General features: G+C 36.9%; 1 protein-coding gene across 1 annotated transcript in view; it reads right to left on the reverse strand.

Annotated features, from left to right (window-relative positions):
• CTNNA3 (catenin alpha 3) overlaps nt 1-21,470 on the reverse strand; it is a 1,555,380-nt gene that overhangs the window by 781,002 nt on the left and 752,908 nt on the right. Inside the window, exon 8 of the mRNA XM_036264901.1 lies at nt 10,863-10,943. Within this exon, the coding sequence (XP_036120794.1) occupies nt 10,863-10,943 (81 nt within the window). The remainder of the gene's footprint in view (nt 1-10,862; nt 10,944-21,470) is intronic.

The raw sequence follows: 21,470 nt of genomic DNA on the forward strand, positions 1-21,470 counted from the left end.
GCACGACCAACCAGGGCCGGGGACAAACTGCAACTGAAGTACGTGCCCTTAGCGGGAACTGAACCCGGGTCTCTCCGGACCGCAGGCCGACGCTCTAACCGCTGAGCCAAACTGGCCAGGGCGAAAATTCATGCTTTTAAAAAAAAAATCAAGAAATTGCTTTATTTTATATTTTTACAGTATCATTGAGCCATTGCTTTCTTGCTCTCAAAAGTCACTAATTTTTTTTAATTGTACTTAGCCCAGAAGTCAGATTATAAGTGATAATACCTCATTTTTGCCTCAAAGAAATTACGCTATTGTAATGTTTATGCATATGTACAAACAACATGGTACATCGTGTATTTTCATAATTACAAAATTATAAAATGTTTCTATTTTGTTGGAGGAACTGATAAATTCTGATTAGCTAAATTGTAGACTTCATGGTAATTAAACCAAGTTAGATCACCGATTATGCCAGTTGATAATAGATTAATAGAGTGAGGAGAATAATAAATCAGTTTGATGTCCAATTTTCTTCATTTGTACTCATTGTTCTTGCCCTCACACCTTAGATTATTAAACAAGTGTAACATTCTGCTACAATTAGTTATTTTAAATTAGATTACGTGTAAGCTTATAAATGATAATCAAGCAATTACTCTACTTAGCAGATAGTTCCAGAAATTTAAAACTGTATTAGGAAATTAATACACCAAATTTATATAATATTGAACCCTTAAGGATCACTATATCATGAAATGTTTCATTAACAATGTCAACAACTATGAATGGCCCCAGAGCCTTTTGATCCCCCTCTTATTTAATTTAATAACCTCTATACAATAAAAAAGAAATGAATAGCTATCAGACAGGAAATCTGTGATTTGCCTTTTGAAAAAAAAATATATTTTATGGTATTTTTAAAAAACAAAGCAAAAGATACTTAACCTAGTTTTGGATTACAGTCAGCCGTCATTTATCACGGTTAATCGGTTCCAGATTCCAGACTCTACCGCGATAAATGAATTTCCAGAAGTAGGATTCTTTATTTATATATATTTATTTATATACAGTCGTCCCTCACCATTATATTTGAAAAAACTGCAATAGAGTGAAGGCGTGAAAGTCGAAGCGCGAAGTGGCGGGGGACGACTGTACATGAAGAACAATAATACCTTTTCAAGGGTTGAATGATATAGACACATAAAAAGAGAGTACAGTATATATTTTTATAATAATTATAAAAATAAATCCATAATAATTATAAATTTCTGGGAGAAAAATACCTCTGCTTAAGGTAGTAGAACTTGCTCAGAACTGTGAAAATTTCTGGCTATCAATAATTTCACAAAGGCTATAGGAAATCCTCAAGGAAAAATTCTACTTAGCATACAGAAAGGCAAATCACTAATGACAACTAATAATATTGACTGAGCATTTACTAGGACAGGGTGTAGAGTGCTAAGGGGTTACTAGGCAAAGGGAGAGAATGAACGATGTGTTGGACTTCATAAAGAGTGAACCAAGGAAGCCAGGCAAGAAGCCATAAGTTAGCACTTGAGCTGGGATCTACAAGTTGTGTTAGTTCCAGATACATAAGAGAAAAGTAAGAGGAATCTCTCAGAGGGGGAACTGTTTTTAGTGACAACTCTCCCCTTCATCCCTTTCTTCTTTCATTTGTAACCAGGATGTATAGAAGGAAAGCTAAAAGAAGATTAGCACTAGAGGTATGCAACTAAAAGCCAGCATACATACAGAGAATAGAGGGGGCAATTCAAGCCAAGGAGGTGGACAGGATCATAGAGAGAACTCACTGTAAGATGTCTACAAATGAAATCCTAGCAAATAGTACCATTTATGGAAGTCATGCAGATGGAAGAGTAAAAGCTAAAAAGAGACTGAAATGATGGCCAAGAAACAGAGAACAAATGCCCAACAATTAAAGAAGAAACTTTTGTTGTTGTTGTTGCTGAACCTTTAGAGAGAGAGGAAGGGACAGGGAAAGAGAGATAGAAACATCGATGAGAGAGAACATCGACTGGCCACCTCTTGCATGCCCCTGATCAGGGACCTGGCCCACAACCTGGGAAATATACCCTGACTGGGAATCAAACTGGTGACCTCCTGATGCATGGGTTGACACTCAACCACTGAGCCACACCGGCCGGGCCTAAAGGAGAAACTTTTAAAGAAATTTATTGTTGACACCATTACAGATGTCCACAATTTTCCTCCCCTTTACCCACCTCCATGTAGCCTCTCCCCCTCCCTCTGGCCACTGTTATCTGGGTCCATGAGCTAGCCAAAGAACATATAAAGGAGAAACTTCATAAGTCTCTGTCAGTGTTCTCCAAATGAACTTATTGTTCCAAACACAATTATAATATCCACATTATGAACTTGTTGAATTTTTTCTATTTGATTTCATTCAATTCGACAGATACTCTGAACACCATTCTTCACATTTCTACCAAGGAAGGTATTGTGAAAAATGTCAAGATGGAAATGTGTGGTCCTTTATAGTCCAGTGGAAAAGTGAATCCTTAAATATTATAATAAAAGAAACCAAGAGACTGATAGCAAAGAAATTTCAAGAAGATAATAGGTTTCAAAATCTAATTTCACAGATAAGTTAAATGAAAATAATTAAGGCTAGTTTATTGGATTTGACCACTAGCAGGTTCCTGCTGAACTCAGTGAGAGTAGTTTCAGTGGGAAAGTTGGAGCAGGATTCTTATTGCTATGGTTTCAAGAATAAATGGAAAACGAGGGGGCAGAGACAGGGAGAATAACTTTAGTTTTGAGTAATTTGGGACATGAAGAAGCAGGACTCAGTATTAACTATATTGAGACAGATTTAAAGAGAGATTGTTTCTCATATAAATACTTTAATGTTTGTTTCCATCTATAAATACAAGCAGAGAGTCGAATTTTCCTTTTGTGCTTTTATTTTTTTATTTTAAATTTATCTTTATTGTTGTCAGATATCTATCCTTTTTCCCCCCATAGACACCCTCCTCCCTGTCCCCCCACCCTCGCCTTCACTGCACTGTTGTCTGTGTCCATTAGTTATGCATATATGCATATCAGTTGCGTGGTTTATTCCCACAACCCCTACCCAACTTCCCTCTCAGGTTTGTCAGTCTGCTCCCTACTTCAATGTTCCTGGATCTATTTTGTTCATCAGTTTAATTTGTTCATTAGATTCCACGTATAAGTGAGATAATGTGATATATGTCTTTGTCTGACTGGCTTATTTCACTTAGCATGATACTCTCCAAGTCTGTCCATGTCATCTCAAAGGGTAAGAGATCTTTCTTCCTTACAGCTGCATAGTATTCCATTGTGTAAAGGTACCACAGCTTTTTATCCACTCATCTACTGATGGACACTTGGGCAGTTTCCAGATCTTAGCAATTATAAACAGCACTGCTATGAACATAGGGGTACATAAATTCTTGACCTCTTGTGCTTTTAAAAAAAATACATTTTGATTTATCACCATACAGAAACCTAGAGAAATGGAGAATAACAATTGTCTTACATTGTGCCAATTTTTGTAAATACTTAAATAATTATGCAGTCTTCTTCTAGTGCTGGATCCTTTGCTGTGGTGTGTTCCTGTCCCATCTGTGTTACTACCTTTTGTTCTCCTTTCATTTCAATGGTCTTTATTCCCTGTTCTTTTTTTTTTTTCTTCAAGGTTTTCCAATATATTTTCTCTGCTATTAAATCAACCCTTTATTCCATGCCCAAGTGTTAAAACATATTACAAAGGAGAGGTTCAAGGTACAGCTGATTTGCTATTAAAGAATAAATGAATGATCTCTTTGGCTAAATTATTTTTTAAAAATTAAACCAAATTAGGAACAATTTGTTTTGCAGTTTACTAAGGGATGTTGCTAACTACATAACACATTAAATGAGAAAAGGTGTATCACATAAGTGTGGTATTATGTTCAGTAGGACAAGACTAAAAGAGTGGAAAATGGGCTTTCAAATAAGTTCTATGCCAATGTCTTCAAAATTCTGTTGGAAAATAGGCTAAAATTACCTGACATTATATAATGTCAAATATAATGAGCGCAATAAATCTTCTGTTCTGTAATTGTACCTTCATTCAAATTAACAAACGCATTTTGAGCTGTCTGTCTCAGGACAAGGCACTGTTCTAGGCAACCTGGGGAATGTCAGGATGACAGAGACAGGGTGACTATCGGGAGTAAGGGATGCATAAAAAGTTTGATCAGTATCTTAAAAGAAGCAAAAATGAATGAGAAAAATGCACACTGATTGTCATGGTGAACAGGCTTTAGCAAAAATGAGATGTATGTATTCCATTTTAAAATCTGAATAGGAGGTGGGAAGCATAACATCCTAGGAATAGAGACTATCATAAGCAAAAAGAATAGAAGGATCCTCAGGACATCACAAGTACTTAGTGTTGCTAGAACACAGTGGTAGAATGAGGACTGAAATAAGATCTTAGGTACAACAAAGGTAATGGAAAGCATTTCAGGCAAAAAAAATAATAATAAAATAAGACAAAAAGATTAAAAGATGACAGAATAAAAAGGCCAGACATGGGTGACTTGTGTTAGACATGGGTGATACCTTTAGGAGATAGCACACAGTAGACAGGCAGGAAAATATCTTTTGGTTTGAAAGTATCTTAACCCAGGCAAACATTAGACAGTGCAGTTAATGCCACCAAACTATCATTTTATTCCTTATATCGTTTATCTTGCTGACTCCTGAGCATTTACCATCACATTCATAGCTATGATGATGGATTATTATTATGAATATTTGGAGGCTTTTACCTCTTTACACCTCAGCCACTGGGCAGTCTCTGATTTCAGCTCTTGCTGTGGGGAACAGTTCCATGTGCTCTGAAGACATCCCATGTTGGGTGCATTCCATGCTTCTCTGTTACTGTTTCTCGGGGCCTGCTCCAACTCTCAGTGAGATTCTCAGCCCAAGCACAAACAGCCTGAAAGTTCTGGAGAGTCAACACCATTGGCAGCAACCCTCAATCAATGGGGGTGGGAGCCACTGGATAAAACTCCCAGCCTCCAATTATGGCATGGCATTATGTCTCTTCTCAGAAGCCTTTAAGCTCCCGTTGCCTGGAGTGGCAACCTCAATAGCATCGCCTTCCCTCCTTCCCTGCCTGTTTTCTTAGGCTTCACGTTCTCTCGTCCTTGCTCCTTGGTATTACCTCCCAAATAATCCACCTGGACTAAGGCCCCAGTCTTAGGATCTGCTTTCAGGGGATTCCAATAAAAAATAGACACATTTGTCTGGTGTTAATGTTGTTTGGTCACATACTAAGTAACAGATTCCAATGTTTTACATAAACTACCCACTGACAATCAGACTTTGCCACTTCTGCTTTGCATATCGCTGGGTTTGATTCTGCCCATGTATTATGCTGACTGTGAAAGAGGAATTATTATAAGATAGAACAAGAAACATTTATAGGGACAAGACACGAAAAGCCTAAAATGTTATGCTAAGTAATTTTTATTGTATGTTCTAAAACATTCATATGGAATCTTTTCTCACTTAAATTGCACAGTCATCCCTGGCCGGTTTGGCTCAGCGGTTGGAGCATCAGACTGCGGACCAGATAATCCAGGGTTCGGTTCCCGCTAGGGGCACGTACGGAAAAAAAAAAAAAATTGCACAGTCATTCATATCTATATAAATACCTAAGCAGTTCTGTCTTATTTATTACCATATAATTTTCCTGCCCAATGAAATAACTCATTCCTTTCATTTAGGTGATAGACAAAAACTTTAAAGAAGAATCCTGCCTGGCTGGTGTGGCTCAATGGTTGAGCATTGACCCATGCATCAAGAGGTCACCGGTTCTATTCCTGGTCAAGATACATGCCCAGGTTGTGGGCCCAATCCCCAGTGAGGGGCCATGCAAGAGGCAGCCAATCGATGTTCTCTCTCATCAATTTTTTTTATCTTTCTCTCCCTTCCTTTCTCTCTATAATCAATAAAGAATATTAAAAAAAAAAAAAAAAAAAAAAAGAAGGATCCAACAAGCCAATGTAGAAATAGAACAATCTTAGAAGCTGCCAAACTAAAATTTAAAATTAGTGGGAGGCCAATAGAAATTAGAGGTTTTTTTGTTGTTTTTTTATCCTCACCCAAGGATATTTTTCCATTTTTTATTCAGATAGAGTGGGAGGGAGAGAGAGGGAGAGAGAGAGAGAAACATCGATGTGAAAGGGATACATTGAGGGGCTTCCACCTGTATGACCCAACCAGGGCCAGGGACAAACCACAATCGAAGTACATGCCCTTAGCGGGAACCGAACCCGGGTCTCTCTGGACCACAGGCCGATGCGCTAACCGCTGAGCCAAACCGGCCAGGGCGAGGTATTTTTTAAAATAAATACCTGTATGAAAGATGTCAGGAACAAAATCAAACTGAGGGGCTTTCTATCTTTCTCACTACAATTTAATAAAAGGCTTTGAGAGTTCAATTTTTCTCTCCCCTACTGATGTAAGTGATTTGGGATCTCAAGTAAAAAATAATATATTTCTCTACAAATGAAACCCCAAAGTGAAAGCTGTATGTGAAAACTGTAAGAAAGTACTGCCTCCGCCTACCACCATCAACACCAAATAAGGCAACAGAGAGAATAAAATTGTCAGGAGAAGGGGAAAGAAGAGAAAGTGTCTTAGAAAAGAATCCACCTTAGGGAACTAAGAAAACTTATATTTGTGTATATGAATGCCATTTTAATTTAAAGTCAAATAGCAAAATATAGCTCTCAAAATTCAACTAACTAATAGAAACTAAATGACCTAATAACTAATTCAGGATATACCTACAGTGTCAATTTAATGGGACTTGCATCTTATGGATATTTAATATTATTTAATGATGAGAATGATGAAAAGGAGGTATAAAAACCTACATATTTTTTCTGAGTGTGGCACCATTACTACCAACATGAAGAAGAGATAGATATTGTAATTCAGCAACTCAGCAACTAAAGAATTAATCAAGTTATCATTTTGTTTGTTTGTTTGTTTTTTACCAGAACCCTATTTTATTTGATGTACCTCGAGTCCTTACTTTGGCATTTAAGTAATAAACCTTTTTTTATTCAATATACACACATAAAAATTTTAACTTACCTTCAATGAAACCAAATGTATATTTCACTCTGAATAATACAATAGATATGGAATAGATTAATTGTTTTAATTTTTAATGAAGTAAAGGAGGTTTAAAACTCTTCTTTCCATGTTAAGTGTTTCAATAGGTATTCATTTCTCAAATAAATAATGAAAAAAGAGAATAAAAGAACATTTAAATTTTTAAAAAACATGTAAAATAAATAATAAGGAATAAAATAATTTGTGATAGTATAATCAGAGTATTAGGCACTAGAAGTTCTGAATGTGAACTAGTCCATGGGGTAGCAGTTAAAAATTGGGGCTGGGGTTGAATGGATGTGGGTTCAAATGTTGACTCTACCAGTTAGCTGGTTGGTGTTCAGTAAATTGACTCACCTGAGAGATAGAGATAATACTATGGAATTATTTCTTGTTTCCAAGATAAAAATCAATTATGTAAGGACTACAGTTGGTACAGAGCTTTGGAAAGCATTTATTAAATGAGAGATGTTGTCATCACTATCATTTTAAGGATTCAAAATACAGTGGGAAGAAAAATACTGGCTGAATATGATCATTGTTATAATAGAACAACACATGCTACAAGTGCTCTGGAAAGAGGAAGATTAATTCCAGCTGGTGCCAACTGCAGAGGTCTCATGGGAGAATTCACATTTATGTTAGTTTTGAACTCCCTCGGTCAGTTAGGGGTTGGGTGAGAGGAGTGGGGAGATCCTGGAAGGCACCAAGTTGAACAGGCCAAATGTACTGAAAGACACATGTGTTTTGGGGAGTAGGGAGAAAGGTGATGGAAAATTTGGTGAATAATAACTAGACATTTTAGTCAGAGAACAGGTTAATGAGCTGGTGTGGTAAGGAAGAAGAACTGAGAAAGTTAGCAGAGGGAGAAGGAACATTAAGAATTACGGGAATTAAGCTGTGGAACAAGGACTGTTGTCTTTGTTTTTAAGTACAATAAGCATTCAAGTCACAGAGCAAGAGGGTTGAAACAAATCAGCACTAAGTCACCTCCTCGGTTATTTCATCTTGTTGCCCCAAAATGTATAATTTGCTTCTTCCCAGAATGTCTAAGCAATTTATCTCATTCCTCACAGATGAAATCCAATGATTCTCTGAACCAAAGCTAAAATGTTTCTGTGTTCCTGAGTGACAAGCCACGGGTTAGCAAGGGGATTAGGATGAATGAGTAGAAAGAGAGGCTTTGTTTAATCTTTACTAAAAACAAACAAAACTACAACAAGAGGCAAACATCCAATATTCCAAAGGAAAACATTTTAGGGGTAGTGGCTTTCTCCTTCCTGTGTGAAAGAGTTAAGATGCTTAAACCAAACTGTTTGACAAACTTTGTGAGAATAAGAAGAGGTGGAGATGACTCATCTTGCTGTTTAAACTAGTTTGTATTATTGCCCAAAGCATAAACATCAGGATAGAAAATGAAGTCCCTGGAGGGCAAATAAGGATACTGAGAATGAATCATAGCAACTACCTCAGTGACATTGAAGACCACCGATGTGTCCAAAGACAGCTCCTCCTGGTCCCACCCCTTCCTGCGTGCTCGTGTTGCTTCTCCTTCCAGAGATCCTGCTTCTACTCACTCCTGTTAACCTGGGGCAGGGTGTGTGACTATTTTAATCTATGATATGTGAAGGAAACAACATCTAGTGACTTTGGAGCTCAGGCATTAAGAAGGCCTGGCAGCTTCCATCTTTCCTTTTTTGGAGCCCTGAAATATCACGTACAAAATTCAGGCTACCCTGCTGGAGAGAGAAGCCACAGAAGGCCTAGGAGATTAGAGACTACACTGAGAGAGGAAAGGAGAGACACTGAGGCCTCAAATACCCACTCCGAGCCCAGGCGCAGCCACCAAGTGGTTGCCACTGTGTGGGGGCCCAAGGGAAAGCACCGCAGAAGTGGCCCTGCTGACACTGCCGATCGTGAACTAATGAAATGGTTGCTATCGTTTGTGCTGGTCTGTTCAGCAGCAATACTTAACCAAAACAATGAGGATGCTGACCTGTGAAACCACAGGGAATTTTCATATCTCTGGAACACAGCAGTTCTCTGCAAGCTAGAAACATGCCCTTACTATGAGAAAAACTATTAGTAATCCCCCATGCTCTTTCTCTATCTTACTGACAATAGTGAGGGAGAAACTCAAGTAGGATTGTAAAATAAAATACAAGATGCCTGGTGGAATTTGAATTTCAGATAAACACAACTATTTTTTAATACAGTGTCCCATGCACTATTTGGGACATACTTATACTAAAACATATTGGTTGTTAATCTGAAATTCAAATGTAGGCATCCTGTGCTTTTATTTGATAAGTTTGATAATTCTACATACAAGGGATTGCTTAATCTTGACATTAAAAAAATGATGCCAAAGCTTTGGCGATAATAAATGTAGATTAACTCTTTGTGCATGACTTCAGTGAAGGCATAGAGGGATGAGGCCAGAATGAAAGACAAAATTGCTGCTAACTCATAGGAACAACTTTTCCAAGTCCGAGGAGGAACAGATGGGCTAGAAATCCTGAAAAATATTGAGAATAGGAGCCAATCAACCAACAGGAGGATGGCCTGGGGTTAAGAGTTCCTGAGTCCAGTGCCCCTCCCTCCTCAGACAGATCACCTTGCCACACTAGCTTGCTTTCTCATGTGCCTCATAAGACAGGTTGTGCGAAGTGCCCCTCAACTCTTGCATTCCATAATTCTAAGTGTTGACAGTAGAAATAGAATTCACATGAAGGCCATAAAAAGTTGAGATTTTAGATTTTTCCTAGCCTTCAAAATTGTGTTTTTTCACAGCTAATATTAACTGGCTAGGGATCCCTATTTATTCATTTTCCAAATCTATTTCTGGATTAAAAGATTGCTCAGGCCATTTTACTAAATCTCCCATTAGTCTATAATAATATATTGCATTAAAAGCTTACAGTTGAAAAGCTTTTGGCCCTCTTTTATGAGTTAATGGTGACCAAGTTAAAGTTGTACATGAAAAAGAACTCTGCTTTTTAAATAGTGGAAAGGAATGGAAAGCAAGTGTCTTCGAAAATAGCAAAGACTTCCTATTCCTGGGGGGGTGGGGATTACCTTGTGGCATAATACTTTATTTCTCAGTTATATAATGAAATCCTTTCTAATTCTATGCTCCTGATGATGTAAGTTGGAAAAGGAGCCTTAACTTAAACAGAAACTAACTTGTGAAGCACCCTGAAAAGAACTGGACGGAGTCACTGGTAGGTTGTCTAAATTACTAGCTGTTTGCTAAAAACATTTGGATGATAAACTCAGTTTTTAAAGTGATAGAATCAATTCACCAACATTCCCTAAAAACTTGCTGTGTACCAGGTCCTGAATGGCATGTCCTTTAATCCTCACAGCCCTCTTGTGTGTTATTCAGTCCATGTTATAGGTTCCGAGAGGCTCAGAAAGATCGAATCTGTCCCCAAGATCACACAACTGATGAGGGCATAGTCAGCATTTAAATGTGACTCTGTCTGATAATAAGTCACACACTTTCTTCTAGATTATGTTTGTCACAAAAGAGTTGAGGTGTGTAAATATGGAAAGGATGTATTTGTTATTCTTATTTTGTGTCCTAAATTAATTTTAAAAGAACAAAAACAAAAAATAAATATTTCAGCAACAGAAGTAGGGTTCATTTTGCCTGGTATTTCTGTCTCCACATCTCTGTCTTTCCTTACCTGTCTGCGAAGGTCTCTTGTCTTCTTGCACATGTTGTCTATTGCAATATTCAGGGTATTACTCCTTTCTTTTTTTCCAGTCTGCAAGAGAAAAAACAATGACATAAGTAATGATATGAAATTACTCTTTGGCCATGTAACAATTTGCTTTCTGAATTGGCAAATTTTTTGAAAAATAATAGCTTGAAAATGGAAGACTAGGTTTAAGAACTATTGATACTGCATATGATCCATGAGTACTTCATGTAAGACTAAGTAGAACGGTGATGAAAGCTCATATCATTTTCTTCTTTAAGCCTCTATAATAGCTCTGACACAGAGTTGGGCTGCATTTATGGTAGCAGTAGGCAGAACATGATCTCCCAAAACTTTGATCTTCATTCTTAACATGGCGACTTTTGAACTGCTAAGCATACAACTAGCTTAAAAGCATCAGATGCCCAAATTGTCAACTTCTGTGGGAGTGTCTGAAGTCATTTTCATGGTGCATTGTGTAAGCTATGCAGAACCATATTGGAGTTTTGCTAAACACTAAATAAAATATGCAGTGCAAATTCATACAATTTGCAAAAGTTGACCACAATTTTAGCTGACAGTATTCCAAGAACAAATTGTTTCAAGTTCTTAAGAACTGGACGCTGTTTTTGGCTCTTTAAGATAATTTGTGCAATACCTATTCATTCTTTAAGCAGAACAATCTTCTCTGTTATACCCTTAACCTAAATCTTTAGGCTATTAAGCACATAGAGAGTCACCTTGGTTGGTATTTTCTACATATTACTTTTGTGGGAGACAACTGAAATTGAATCTAATCATACTTTTTTCAGCAATATCATGTATAAAAGAAATTGAGAAAAATCATTATGTGATTCACCTCCAGAAAACTGCTACTATTTAAATTAATAAACTGAAAGGGCTTTTGAGAGGAGACCTTGAAAATAAGGAAGGCAAGCTTAAGAAGCTGATAACTGAGGGAGTGCATAGCATAGACTTCAGAAAACAGGACATTGTGGCAGTGTAGATCATTAGGAAGCACGCTATACACTACCTCCAATGACTAAATCCATACATAAATCCATACCTTCCAGTGGAAAGACTTCTTCACATGAAGTTCAAGACCATCTATACTCTATTTTAACCTACATTTTTAGTCTAATTTTCTACCACATCCTATTAAGTTCTGTCCTTTATGGTAACAATATTCCTATACTTTTCTATTTCTTTTTCCAAGTTCTTATATATAATGTACCTTTGACCTCAGCAAGTATCTGCCCAAATGACCCCTATTAAAATCCTACCTATTCTTCAATGGTTTCCAAAAAGACTTCCCAACATGCTTAAAAGCCAACTCTCACCTCTCCGTGTTCCCATGGCATTTTGAAAATTTCCCAATATACTCAATTTGTTTCTGCACATAATCATTACCCTTATAAAACTGTTAGACTCTTGATGTTGGCAAGTGTATTTTAATTTTTTTTCTATTTCTTAAAGTAACTTGTATAAGACTTACTGAATGCTGATGACTATTATAAATGAATAATCTGATTAAAAACACAACATAGTTTTATTAAGGGCCTACTATATGCCAGGAAGGTGTCATCCTAGATGCTGGAGGAGATTTTAGCATCTGTCCATCAAGGCTGAGGTTTCTTGTACCCACCTAAACCTTAGTTAGACCTACATTTTCTCAGCAACAGTATAACTGATATTTAAGATAGGGAAAATAACCATAATTTGAGACCACATTCTATACACTGCAAGATGTTGGGCCACCATGCACTCCTGTCTACAGAATTCTAATAGCAATTCCCAGGCACTATGCTAGCCAAAGCTTGACTCCACACATTTCCAGATGCCTCCCAAAACAGGAGCCACTGTAGAGAACTACTAAGTCCTTTACCACATTGTCTTTTTGAAAGCAAGTGTGAAATGTGTGCATGCTAGACACTGTGTCCAGGTAAGATGACAAAGAGAGAGATAAGTAAAATTCTGGATGTCAAAGAAACAAGAGCAACAGTGATAATTATCCAGATAAATATGTGGCTACCTTCCCAGCTCCAATTCTGCAATCTCCATGTGAGCAGCAGAAAACTGTGAAAAGTTAATGCAGGGCTAGATAAGGCAATGGCACAAACAGATACACAATGGTATGTAAGAGGGTTTATCATTTTGCCTAAAGAACCTAGATCTTATTCTCCAGTTCCATGCAGTGTTAGCTAGCTCTTGGTTGTATCTCTTTCCACTTCATAAAATCAGAGATAGTCAAAGAGAGGCAGAAATGGTACAAAGAGAACCCCCCACACAGACACATACAGGGTACCAGGAATAATATGAGAGACTCCCGTTGTGTTGGCCATAAAACTCACTAGCTTGGGCAATATGATTCATCAGAACAACTACACAATGTCAGCCTCTCAGAGTGAGCAGCAGAGGCAAGCAAGGTTTTGCTAAAGAATAACAGGAGATAGCAGCATGAAGATATTCAATGTGGGCTACAAAGACGATTTCCTAATTTTTGCCCAGAGCTTAACCTTAGTTTAAAATGTTTCATTGGGTCAAAGGCATTTTGTTCTCTAGGTAATAATAAACAGTACCTATCAGTAAAGGAAGTAAAAAAGTTTCTCCTTCTTTCTTCCTTTCTCTCTCCTCCTCCCCATCTTTCTTCTTTTTCACCTCCAGCTTTTTATTGGGTTCTTGCTCTACTTACACAGATTTATTTGGCTTCCATCAAACCATTTTATGCCTCTTTATTCCTTTTACATAGCATAAAAATAAATAAAGCAAGGAGAAATAGCCCCATCCTGCTTAAAAGCCTTCATTCCTCCTATTTTCAGAGCCTTAACAAATCATCAAGCAATGAGCTAGGACTGAGGGTAAATTGTGTGTGCTGAGGTAAGGGAGGGAAAGAGCGTGATATCGAAACACAACATAGATAACAGTCAGAGCCCGCCTACATCTCAGGTGCCCGTCAGAGAAGATGCTCCTTAAAGGAAACTTTGACAGGAGCCATTATTAAGTCAGCACAGCCCTGCTCATGGAAAAGGAGCCACTTATAGTGGAAAGCCAAGGGGAAAGAGGCTGAGAAAACAGGGCATGGATCCGCACTTCATAGGGAAAGCAATCACATTCTTCATTGGCAAATAAATTGCCAGGAGAAAAAAATTATTGAAAAGAACAGTTTTGAGCATAAATGTCATTCAGTGAAATTTTATTAAAATCATTATTGCATATTATAAATAACATACCAATGTGATCCAGGTTTATACTCTTAACTATGAGTCTTTCACCAGTTCTGCCTCACCAGTGCTTCCATGTCGCTGCTACAGTTAATTGCACTCTCTGTGAGGATCCCTTAAAGCTGCCCACACATTAAGAAAAAGTCTCTATAAATAAACTCTCCTTGAATTATCCTAATTTGAGTGTTCCATCTGTTTCCTATTGGGACTCTGTTGGGGAGAACTTTCTACACTATGTTGTCCAAATTGGTAGCCACTAAGTCACATGTGACTATTTAAATTTTAATTAATTAAAATTAAGTATCATTAAAAATTCAATTCCTCACTACCTTAATTTAAAGTGAGCCACAGGGTCCTGCCGGTATGGCTCAGTGGTTGAGCGTCAACCCATGCACCAAGAGGTTGCTGGTTCGATTTCCAGTCAGGACACACGCCCAGATTGTGGGCCAAATCCCCAGTGGGGGGCATGCAGGAAGCGGCCAATCAATGTTCCCTCTCATTGATGTTTCTATCTCTCTCTCCCTCTCCCTTCCTCTCTCTCTAGAAAACAAAGAAAAAAAAAATTTAAATAAATAAATTAAGTGAGCTATAGCCACCATGTGTCTAATGACTACTGCACTGTACAGCAAAAAATATAGAACATTTCCTTCATCTCAGAAAGATGTATTATACAGCTCTGTTCTAAAATACATCTTTTGTTTTCCATTTTATAATGAACCCCTACCTTTACATGTCACCCTGTATTTGAGAATAAAATAGCAAAAAACAAACACAAAACCCCAAGCCTCAACATGTTTACTCTCTAGTAAACTTGAAGTCTAATTATGATCCTTCTTTGTTCTAAAACCATCCCTCTTTTCCCATTGTTGATGGAATTAAGAACAAACTTTTGATCATGGTGTTCAAAGTCCCATGTGATCTATTCTCATATTTACTCATCAATAATTAATGAGATAATATAATGGGGCCTTTATTTTCTGTGCAATACAATAACAACTCAGGAATAGTGCTCATGGACAGAATCATTTTGCATTCTTCCACTTTTAGGATTATGGACTCTTTTTAAAGTTTCAACTCAATTATTAAATTTTACATGGAGTCTTCTTTGATCTTCTCAGTTGGAATTAATAATTCTCTTCCGTAAACTTTCCTATACTCTTTTTCATTTCTTTTATAACACTTGGTTCAATAAACAGTTCAATTTATTCAATAAATCTTTATTATCTACTATATGTCAGGCACCAGACAAAGGACCAATGATACATTAGACCTAGTGCCTGCCTTTGAAGAGCACACATCTAGTGCTAGAAACAGACATAAACACAGTATTTAGTAGAGGTAACCAGGGTAATATGTGTATCAGTGGGAGCAGCCCTGCCATTAAGAATGAAGGTATCGCCCTGGCCAGTTTGGCTCAGCGGTTAGAGCATCGACCTGCGGTCCAGAGAGACCCGGGTTCAGTTGCTGCTAAGGGCACATACTTCGGTTGCAGTTTGTCCCCAGCCCTGGTTGGGTTGTGTGGGTGGCAGCCACTCGATGTGTTGATGTTTCCACGTCGATGTTTCTCTCTCTCTCTCACTCTCACTCTATCTGAACAAAAAAGAAAGAATGTCCTCGGGTAAGGATAAAAAAAAAAGAATGAAGGTATCAGTTGAGTATCGAAGGATATGTAGGAGTCAGCCCAGAGAAGATGAAAAAGAACCCCACTCTATGGGGACAGAGATAGCTTAGCAAAGGTAACAGTCTTTGTGCAGTATTTACTAACTAGTATAAAAAGTGTGAGGGGAGACCAGGTTTTAGAGGTTTTGCCACATTGAAAAATAAGATTGCCCTGGCTGATTTGGCTCAGTGGTTGGAGTGTTGGCCCGCGGACCAGAGAGTCCCGGGTTCGGTTCCCGCTGAGGACATGTACCTCAGTTGCAGTTTGTCCTGTGCCCTGGTTGGGGTTGTGTGGGTGGCAACCAGTTGATGTGTCTCTCTCTCACGTTGATATTTCTCTATCTCTCTTCTTCCCTCTCTTCCTCCCGCTCTATCTCAAGATAAATGCAAAAATGTCCTCTAGTGAGGATAAAAAAAAAGAAAAATTAGGTTGAGCAATTAGGAGTCATATAAGTTAACCATGTGACTAACATGGACAAATCATTGTTTCAAATACATTGACCTGGCTGGAGTCTGCACAATATATTTGAGGAGATTAAGAACAGAGACAGGCAAAAGAGTTAGATTATTGCAGTAATAGTCTTATAAACTCTATATAAGTAGGCTAGGTAGGATGATAACCGGCAGGCTCAGGGGGGTGAAGAAAAGAGAACAATCTAAGCTGGTGTCCAGGTTTCCAGCAGTGATAATGGGCTGGATAGATAATGGTGATGGTCACTTTCAAGGGAAAACCAGGTCAAAATGAGGATGATGATTTCAGTTTTAGAACTGTTGAGGGGCCTGTGGAGAGCTCACTTCTTTAGTATTTGTCCTGTGATTAATTGCTTATCCTCATTGCATTTCTTTCAATAGTCTATGATCCTTGAAAAAAACTTCTTACATACAATTTGTCCCTCATGGTATTTAGCACCAAGCTTTGCACATAATAGGAGCTTAAAAGTTATTTGTTGAATAGGAGCTCAAATGTTATTTGTTGAATAACAGAAAAAAAAAAAAAAAAAAAAGGACTGGATAAAGGTAATCTTTGGCAAATCCCTTGACATTTCTGGGAGTTAACTTCCACACCTATAAAATGAAGATTTCCTCCAACTGTTTCTATAGTCCTAACATTAAAATTCTATGATAGGGCCATGTTTTCTAAAATCAAGAATTATAGAATAATATGTTACTTTTATTGTACAATTTCTTGCATTAGTAGCCATTGAAATGTGTCAGAAATATACTCATAATATAAATCTGAAATGGTACAAATAAAAAAACATTTAAACTAGGAAGGCCATGACACTGACCTCAAGAAAACTATGAAGGTTCAAATACTAAGGAATGAATTTTAAAGCAAATGAAAATTGATTTGATTCATAAGCAAATGAGCATGTTATCGGTGCAGAATGGAGCCCTGCATGAAATTTAAACAAGAAAAAAATGTTTTTGTGGTTGTTTTGTTGTTTTTCTATTTTAAATGTGTGCCATTTTATTCAACCTTTTAAAATGACACATCTCCCCTTAAATGGGAATTCTTTATTTCATGGTAAAGATGAAATATGATGCCCTTAAGTACTTCTCTTCTGCAGAAATAGCCTTAAAAATATTTTATGTTTAACACATAGCAGAGGCATATTCTAGTCAACATTTTTCAGGCATGAAAGACATACAAATACACAAGCATAAGAACATAAAATCGCTCCCTCTAGAATGTCACAGTCCAGAATGGCGTGTGAGGAAAACATCCTCACAGGGTCTGTGCTATGAAGACAAAACCAACAAAACACACAGCAAATTAACCCTGAAACTTGAAATGGGGCTTTTAAAAATAACTCTATAATAATAGAATCAAGGGAAATAGGCTGATGACTGCAAGTGTCTTGAACTCACATATTGTTTGGGAAAGTAAGACGGCACCCCGGGCAGCTGCCCCTGAGATGAGCTGGGCGTGAGTGCGGGGACGCCAAAGACTCTGGGACTCCTACAACAGCAAAATACTCTCCATTTGTTGTCTCAAATGCCATTCACAATAACTCTTCACACATTTACCTATAAAGAGACTAAGTTCAGTAACTTTAAATATCATATCCCAGGAGGAAATGCAGTAAGAGGTAGGATCAAATTGAGTGGGGTCCAGTCTCAGGCTTTATCTACCATACTTGAATGAGCTATAACTTAAACCCAAATTAAATTTTATATAAAATATATAAATGCATTTTTTAAAAATAATGAGCAAAATAGCATAGATGTTTGGGGAGTCAGTTAGAATCGTCTTTGAATTTATGCTCCATCCCTTGATAGCTACATGTCCTTGGACAAATTACTTACTCTCTCCAAGTCTTTTCTTACCTATAAAACAGAGATCCTATAGCCATTATACTACTATAGGATTATTTTAAGGAAAAGGAGACAAAGGGTGTATTTGGCAAATAGAAGGGTACAAGAAATGCTAGCAGTTACTCTTGTAACTGTGTCATCAATAGTGTCATCACTGTTACTAACACTTGAATTTTTAAATATACCTGTTGACTGATTTCCCTATGCTTTCCCACACACTAACCCTTTATCCTGGAAAGCCCTAAGCTCTTCTCATTCAACAGGAAAATTCTTAATTCATTAACTTAAGACTCAATTCAAGTGCCTCATTCTCTGTATCATCTTACTCTCTTCAATCTCAACACCACAATCAAAAATAAAATATAAAAATTAAAGCCCTTTTCATTTGTGTTTCCACTAATTTCTCTACATATGCCTATTCTAATAACTGTGAAACTTTTTGTCATCTTTAATTTACACTCTGCCTCTTCTTATAAATTTCCAAGTCTTAGCTGCAATCTTAATATCTGTTACAGTGTTTAGCACTCAGTTAATGGCTGTGGATAACATAAATAAATGGAAGAATGGTTAAGCACACCATTCTTATTATTAATAGTAAATAATATTCAAACCAGCTTTACCAATAAAATGAGTTTATGTTTTTAACAAAAGTAGTTAACATCCATCCTGTTAGCTGTCAGATATCCTATTAAACCAGTATTTTTATTCCAAGACTGTTATTTTTATTCCCTACAAGAAAGTGCAACATAAACTTGGTATGAAATCTAATCCATGGATCAGAAAAAGAGAGTCCTAAAATAAGCTCCCTGGGTGATCTTAATTAAGTTGAATAACCTGTCCTGTCCTTAGTCTCTGCATCTATAAAAGGAGGTCATTGTAGTATATGATCTCAAGTCCCTCCCAGCTCTAAAAGCATTTGGTGCTGGAGTTCTCTGTTGACACAATCTAGTAAGTGCCTAATCAAGAACTGAGAACATGATACTGGAGCTTGTTGTATGTATTCTCAGACCAGAGTTATGCAAGACTTCAGGATTTCAATTGATATTGATCAAATGTAAAAGAAATATTAGTGGGTTTGCACTGCTATAGAATTCAAATTGTTTAACTGGTGATGTTATATCCTTTGAATCTCAGAGATGGATATAAACCATCACCTTCTCTTTTTAAAGATGACCCCATGGAAAATCAGTCATATATATGTACAAGTGTGGAGGTAAAGATTCACCAACAGGTAACCTTGAAAGAGAATGAAATGGTCAGGAGTGAGCTGGTACTGCATTTCCTAAAATCACTGGTTCGTACATGATTTTTTACTGTAAGCTAGGATGTTTTATGATAACTTGCTTTATTTCCTCTCTTCCTAACAGTTTCTTTTCCTCTGCTCAAGCCCAGCAAACTCTGGAACCAACATAGTTCTTAATAAGGAAAAACGGAAAAATAGAGTTTATTAATTTAATTGATGGAGTAATTAATTCAGTGATTCAGAACTAAGCTACATTGTAACCCTTGCTCTAATGGGTTTCAGATCTTGCCAGTGCCTAGGTCAGTAACTGTTTCTATGTGATGCTTACTACTAAATGAAGGGAATATGTTCATAGTTCTAGGTGTTACTTACATTCAGTGCATGACCCAAAAATATGGTGTACATTAATGATTCCTAAATACTTGTCTCAGGACTCATATGGTGAAAATACCAAAATAAATATAATTCAGTTATTTAACCATAAGAACTGTTTTTAATCTGAAAATATTTCCATTCTCTATAGTTTATTTAATTTGCTTTACAAAATAATGGCTTTATTTAATGCCAATATAATATTTTTATGTAACATAGCAGAATCATAGAAAACCTGTCAGTCTCATGGGGCTGTGTGTATGTTTTCTGTTGGAATAGGTAGATTGCTTTGGGGTTGATGATTTAAAACAGCGAAGTGATTTAAAGCTATCCAATATCACAATCAAAACTGACTAAATGAGTCATTTGCATCACTAGCATTAAAGTAATTTCTGTGCTTTGGCAACTGGACTTTTTTTCTCAGCTTGTTCCGGACATTTTCTATCAATTGCATTGCATTTAAAATAGCATTTGTGTTAACCACTATTAAAAGTTGGTGTGGCCCTGGCTGGTTTGGCTCAGTGGTTGGAGTGTCAGCCTGTGGACCATAGAGTCCCAGGTTTGGTTTCCGCTAGGGGCATGTACCAAAAAGAAAAGAAAGTTGGTGTGATAGGAGAATCAGATAGATAATCTTCATATCTTAGTGCCAAGACTTATTAACAAGATGAACACACGCCAATTATGTATGTTAAGCTTTAGTTTCTTCAGCTATAGAATGAGGATGACAATACCTGCTTTAGAGGTTACTGTGAAAATTATGTGAGATAATGTACATAAAGCATGTAGGGCAGTAACTATCATTTAATAAATCACATTTATTATTAGCAATAATAAAAACTGTAAGATGATTGAAGATAGAGAACATAAATTATTTTATTCACTGCTACATTCATAGCAGTGCTTGGCCACAATGTATGTTCAGTATTTATTGATTTGAATGAATATTTTAAAATGATGGACTGATATATGAATAAATAAACATGAAGCATGATATTGATCTATTTGACAAGGATTTGCTTATGGTCAATAGAAAGACGTAAGATTTTGTTACACTGGACACTGAGCCACTGAAAACAGTATAATCTTCAGTATAGTTAATGTAAACAAAAGATAGATATCCAGGCCAAAGTTTTTATATCTTCTGATTTGAGCTGGTGGATAATTATACATATGTCTTTATTGACATTTCAACCTCCTAAATCCTTTTATTGAGTCATCATCAGAGGTTCTTAGCATATTTCAGAAGGAGATCTAACTTATTCTAGAAATCCTTTTAATTGTGTAAGGCATGACCCAGCAGCCAGCTTCAGGAAAGTGCCTACCATGAAGAAAACATCTGTGATGCTGATATAACAGCATCTGTAAGAAAGTGGAAGAATGCAATGTTTTATGTTGCCAATTATATCTTGAGTTCTTTTAGCAAAAACTCTTTTTTAAAAAATTCAAAATCACTCCAGAGTCTAATAAGCAATGATATGGCATTATCCACATAGACCAAATAAATTATTTTCCATCTTTTACACAGATTTTCGGTTCTCTAGCAAATTTTCTGTCTCTACAATGCTTTGGGAGGTAAACCGTTAGAACAACACTCGTCTCATTAAAATTTTATCTTCTGCCATTCCTACAGTTTCTTAATCTAATTCCTGCTCTTTTTGTTTCCAAAGCCAGATTTTCTAGTTTAATTATGCTCAGTATGTCAAATTTCATCCAACAGTGAGCTTTATAGTTTATAGGGCTTTATAGAGTTTATAGACTAACAAAGTCTTTTCATGGCTG

The sequence above is a fragment of the Molossus molossus genome, unplaced genomic scaffold (genome assembly GCF_014108415.1).
Source record: "Molossus molossus isolate mMolMol1 unplaced genomic scaffold, mMolMol1.p scaffold_m16_p_17, whole genome shotgun sequence".
Classification (NCBI taxonomy): Eukaryota; Metazoa; Chordata; class Mammalia; order Chiroptera; family Molossidae; genus Molossus; species Molossus molossus.